A 6,122-nucleotide genomic window follows, 5' to 3' on the forward strand; every position below is an offset into this window, starting at 1 on the left:
GTGAAAGGGTGGAGTCTGCAGTGGTTGGAAGTTGGAGGGGATTTTTCTGCCAGTCTGCTGGCGTTTAACTGGGAAAGGCCATTTTAAATGGCTGCTACAGTACATCTGAACGCTCCTGCTTCTAAAGCGGCGCTCAGACTGACGGCTGAAGTTCATCAGTTTCACTTTCTCCTAAAACTAAAGCAGCAACGATAAAGTCCGTTTATCGCTCTAAAAAACAATCATAAATGAATTTAGCAGAAGAAATTTAAAAGGAATGTCACTAAACTCTCCCTGCAGCACAGAAGCTTACATGAAAAATGGAAAAGTCTCCATTATGAAGAAGATATAGCCCCCCCACCCCCCTACTATCATACATACAGTCTGACTCAGCCTCTTTAGGCCTCAGAGGGAATAAAAGCACTTTGGATGTCACCCTGAAGAAGATGCATACATGTTTCTGTTGCTTCAAAACACCGCTGCCCTGAAATAAAACATCCAGTTCATACAGAACCCCCCCTCCCGCCCTGCAGATGGAACAAGGATCGTCCATTAAGCTGCCAACTAAAGGCAGCGACAGGAGCTGATCTCAGAGATACGCCGCTGGGGCTAATTTCATCGATTAGTGTCGCTCTGCTCCTCCGGCGAGGAGCGAGTCCTCGTCTGTCTGCTAACGAGATGAAGGGTGGAATCGTGGATCCAGCGGAATGAGTAGCGCTCCAACCATATAGACATTTAATTAACTCTCCTTCTGAATGTGAATGAGGAGAGAGGAAACCTTGCTGTCCTGGCCTGATCCCTGCAGCCTCACGTCTCTGACAACCTGCAGGATGAAGAGTCAGAAAGATGGAGGTGTGGATTTACTGGGCCGCCTGAGTTCATCTAGAGGAAGGAAATTAGCTTCCTCTGGAAGCTCTCTGAGATGCTGCGAGTTTTAGACACATCTTGGCCTGACAGCACCCTGGAAAATATGTACATCTCAATAAGCAATTTTTCTTAAAATAAGTGCATTTGTTCTTGAATTGAGAAGGTAAAAGAGACATTTTGCCAATGGAACAAGATCATTTACATTTAAAACAATAAAACGCAATTGCATTGTCTTATTTTAAGTGCATTTTATCTACATTTCTTATTCTAAGAGTAAAAATACTCACTCCATTACTCAAAAAAAGGGTAAATACTCTTAATTTGAGAATTTTTTACTTATTTCTAGATCGTTTTTCCACTGTAAGTGTGAAACTTTGCCAATGGAACAAGACAATTTACATTTAAAACAATAAAAAACAATTGCATTTTCTCATTTCAAGTGCATATTATCCAATTATCTTATTTTAAGAGTAAAAATATCTCATTTACCTCCTCAAATCAAAGGTAAATACACTTTATTTGAGAAATGTTGACTTATTCCGTAGTTTAATTATTTAATTTTTGCAGTGCAAACATCTGGGACATCCACTCCACTGTAAAAAAAAATCTAGAAATAAGTAAAAATGTGTTAAATTAAGCATATATACCCTTAATTTGAGTAGGCAAATAAAATGATTTGCCAATGGAGTGAGTATTTTTACTCTTAAAATAAGATAATTAGATAAAATGCACTTGAAATAAGATAATGTAATTGTGTTTTCTTATTTTAAATGTAAATTATCTAGTTTCATTGGCAAAATATCTCTTTTATCTCCTCAATCAAAGAACAAATGCACTTATTTTAAGAAAAAATGACTTATCTAGATTTTGATTTCTTCCATCTGGTCTTTTGGTGCTAAGCTCAAGTATTTCTCTAAAAGAAAAGCTGTTTTTCCCCCCTTACACTACCTAGCGGATGCTATAGTTTAGCATCCGCTAGGTAGTGTAAGGTATATGTAATTTGTTTTCTTTAACCCTTTATAGGCCACTCAGTGAAATCCTTTGAAAATCCACGCTTCAAGCCAATAGTGTTTTAGGAATCCAGGACAAGACCTTATTATCTTTGTAACATTCTGTTGGCAAAAATGAATGTCAGTGTAATAATAAGAAACGCCAACTTGCCCGAATATATTAGGAAAAATAACAAAAATAATAAGAAATGAATGAAAAACACAAAGAAACAGGTTTTTTTGGTCCAACATTACCTTACAGGCATTAATGCTGATACTGGCACTTAGATTTTTTAATTCGTAATCCTAAATATAATTGTTAACTAGGTTTAATTTTCAATTAGATTTTTACCTTTTTTTTTTTACTTTTTAATTAGCTTTTTACGTTTTTTGACTTTTTAATTAGCTTTTTTCCTTTTTCTTGACTTTTTAGCTTTTTAGGTATTTTTACACTGGAAAAAATCTAAATCTAAATCAGTCATTTTTTCTTAAAATAAGTGAATTTGTTCTTGGATTAAGGAGGTAAAATTGACATTTTGCCAATGGAACAAGACAATTTACACTTTAAATAAGAAAAAAAAGTTGCATTGTCTTATTTCAAGTGCATTTTATCTAATTATCTTATTTTAAGAGTAAAAATACTCATTCCATTGGCAAACTACCTCATTTACCTTCTCAAATTAAGGGTAAATACACTTAATTTAAGACATTTTTACTTATTTCTAGATCGTTTTTCCAGTGTACCTTTTTTTTCTTGACTTTTTAGCTTTTTAATTAATTTTTTTACCTTTTTTCTTGACTTTTAAATTAGCTTTTAACTTTTTAATGAAGTTTTACCTTTTTTTAACTTAATTTACAGAAGGTGTATATGATATATTTATCATTTAAGGGCTCATCTAATTGGTCAAATGCCAAAATAAGATGTGCAGCCATGTAGCAGCATCTTTGCTGAATGGCTGGATATAGATCTAGTGCTTCTAGACTTCACTGAGGGATGGAGGGCTACATTTGTAAGGGGTTTGCAAGTGATCTAAAATGGTAACTTGCCCTATAAAGTGTTAAATAAGGACCCATTTAAGCCTCTCCTCCAAAAAAAATAAATAAAACTAAATAAAAAATAAAAAAATCCCAATAATAAACCTATTGCTCCTTACCTGTCTCTGAATGGGCATCATTCTTCTGCAATGGACCTGTTTATGACTCATTCTCAGTTTACTTTTAATATTTACTCCTAAAATCCCTCAAGCCTTTTGTTTCATCTTTCCTTTTTCTCTGTTTTTCTGTTCTTCTGAAAACCTGACATTTGGAGTGAAATGAATGTTAAACGTTGCAGCTCGCCGTTGGTCTGATCAAACCATTTTATGTTCGGTGCACTGCAAAACCTTCTGCAAATGAATAAAAAATTCTTAAAATAAGTGTATTTATCCTTAATTTCAGTAGAAACATAGGATGATTTGCCAATGCAATGAACAATTTAACCATTAAAATTAGATCATTAGATATTATCAACTTAAAATAAGAGAGAGAAGTTGGGTTTTTTCTGTCTTATTTTTTTCTTATTCGATAAATTGTCTTATTCCATTGGCAAAGTGTCTCACTTACCTGCTTAATTCAACAAAAATGCACTTATTTTAAGAATAAAATGATTTACTTGGATATACATTTTTTGCAGGGCCCTTCAGCCCTTATTTAAGAAAACAATTACATATACCTAACACACACACACACATATATATATATTTTTATTTTTTTTGAGCCTCCCTATGTCCTGGGCCTGGGACAAATGGCCCCTTTGTTCCCCCCCTGTCGGCGGGAGTGCAAACACTTAAAGTAACAGGAGGGATAAGGGCAGAAATGATGAAAGGAGCAGCCAAAAAGTTAAAATCTAAGTAAAATTTTCTTAAAATAATTGCATTTTTTCTTGAATTGAGCAGATAAGAGAGTTAATTTGCCAATGGAATAAGATAATTTATAATTTTCTTTTTGTCTCGTTCCATTGGCAAAGTGTCTCACTTACCTCTTCAATTCAAGAAAAAATTGAATTATTTTGAGGAAAAAAATAGCTTATTTAGATTAGAATTTTTCACAGTGTGGACAAATATTTTTAATAGGATAACCCTATCCATGATTGCTTTTTGGGTTTTTTTATGTTCCTGTATCTGTATTTTGTATTTTCATCTCTTTTTATTTATTTTTTGTATTATTTGTAAAGTGACCTTGAGTGTCAACAAAAGGCGCTGTTAAATAAAATGTATTATTATTATTATTATAACAAATAAAAACTATTTCTTGAACGGAAGAGCAGCTAGAAACACAACCTCTAGGTGAAACACGGTAGTGGCAGTGTCATGATGTGTGAGGACTTTTTTTCTGCTACAGGTGGGTTGGAACATTGGAAAGAATAGAAATCTAGATAAGTCACCTTTTCTTAAATTAAGTGCATTTGTTCTTGAATTGAGGAGATAGAAGAGACATTTTTGCCAACGGAACAAAACTATTTACATTTAAAATCAGAAAAGACAATTGCATTTTCTAATTTCAAGTGTATATTATCTAATTATCTTATTTCAAGAGTAAAAATAGTCATTCCACTGGCAAACTATCTCATCTATATACTCAAATTAAGGGTAAATACACTGAATTTAGGACATTTTTACTTATTTCTAGATCATTTTTCCAGTGAAGATGGAGCCGAATGAGGAAAAAAGGCCAAACGACCCGCAATGATGAAAAGATGTCCTTATGTTAGAACGGCCTAGTCAAAGTCCAGACCTAAATCTGTGCCAGGAGTTAAAATGTGACGTTCTGCGTCTGGTCTGACCGAGCCGATGGAAGAAAGGTCGTCTGATCAGCTTTACCTTCATTGATGATCTTCTTGGCAGCGACGGCGGAGGACAGGTGGATGGGCTCCATGAAGATGCTGGCGGCGTCAGAACCAGAAATCAGGGAAAACCTGGAGTCTGAAGCTGTGGAGAAGCTGCAGGAGAATCGTACCATAAACCACACAGAGCTGCTGAGGTTTCTGATGCTTCACCTCCAGCTGGATGGATTCAGAGGTTTCCATCCAGGTGGTTCCTCCTACCTGGGAGACGGGCAGCGCAGGTAATGAGCCTGAACTCCTCGCACCTTCTCCTCTTCCTCCTCCTCTTCACCTCCATCAGGTACGGTCTGGTCGCTGCGCTCTTTGCTTTCCTTAGGCGTCTCCATGGCAACCAGAATCCCTCCTTATCATAAGGAGAAAAAAAAGACCTAAATAAGGAGGCCTTTTATCACTTAAAAATCTTTTTTTTTTTACATAAACAATCATAAAAAAGAAATCAATAAATCCTTTTTTTTAAAAATTTGTAATAATTTGCTGATGAATCGTTTTGCCTACAGAAACTTTGAAGCAAAGATCTACATATATTTACATTTTTGTGCTATTTCTTACCGAAGAGGATTAGGGCCAATGAAAAAAACAAAATAAAGGTTAACTGATTTTTACATTTTATTACAGCTTGATAAGGGAAAAAAGTCAGAATTTTGAATTTAATCTCATAATTTTTACTTTAATCTCAGAATTTTGACTTTAATCTCATTGTAATTCAATTCTGACTTTTCACCGGGTCCCTGGTGATGCTATTTCATTAATGGAAGAGCAGAAGGTGATTAAAACAAGAGAGCTAGTCTCTAAAACAGACATGGCTACGGCTGGATGCTAACATAATTGTTACCTGTTAGAATTCAGTCAGAATTATGAGATTAAAGTCAGAATTCTGGGATTAACATCAAACTTCTGAGAAAAAATTCAGAATTCTGAGATTAAAGTCAGATCTCTGACATTTTTCCCATATTAAACTGAAATAATATTTAAAAATCAATTCACTTTTTTTATTTTTCCGCGGCCCTAATCCTCTTCCGTAATTTCTCCATATATTTAACAAGCTAAAATACAAACATATTAAGAGATTTAAATCACATCGAATACAGAATACAAAAATTTAATAAAAGATGAGTATCTACATGCAATAAAAAAAAAAAAAAAACTTTGGAAATCCAAAAGAAAAAATAACCAATCCAGCTCCTGTAACTGATTGATTCTGTTGTTTCCTGTTAAATAAATTAACCATAAATGCAATGAAATAAATGTATACTTGATTAGCAATAAACAAAATAGAATAATTTAAAGCTTAAAAATAACATTGTTACAATACCAAATAATTCTATACAAAGTTACCTGAAAAATAAAAGATTACAAAAACAATAAAGTGGAAAAACATCATTCCAAAGTGATCACAAAGTAAAATA

At 33.9% G+C, this 6,122-nt stretch overlaps 1 protein-coding gene across 1 annotated transcript in view; it reads right to left on the reverse strand.

The window, feature by feature from the left end:
• Nucleotides 1–5,056, reverse strand: part of dusp27 (dual specificity phosphatase 27 (putative)) — a 13,481-nt gene extending 8,425 nt beyond the window's left edge. The window contains exons 1-2 of the mRNA XM_015393684.1: nt 4,918–5,056; nt 4,694–4,812 (exon numbers count right to left, since the gene is read on the reverse strand). Of these exons, the coding sequence (XP_015249170.1) occupies nt 4,694–4,812; nt 4,918–5,042 (244 nt within the window). The 5' untranslated portion in view covers nt 5,043–5,056. The remainder of the gene's footprint in view (nt 1–4,693; nt 4,813–4,917) is intronic.
• Between the last annotated feature and the right edge of the window lie 1,066 nt (nt 5,057–6,122).

This window comes from Cyprinodon variegatus, unplaced genomic scaffold (assembly GCF_000732505.1).
Source record: "Cyprinodon variegatus isolate N-32 unplaced genomic scaffold, C_variegatus-1.0 Scaffold653, whole genome shotgun sequence".
Classification (NCBI taxonomy): domain Eukaryota; kingdom Metazoa; phylum Chordata; class Actinopteri; order Cyprinodontiformes; family Cyprinodontidae; genus Cyprinodon; species Cyprinodon variegatus.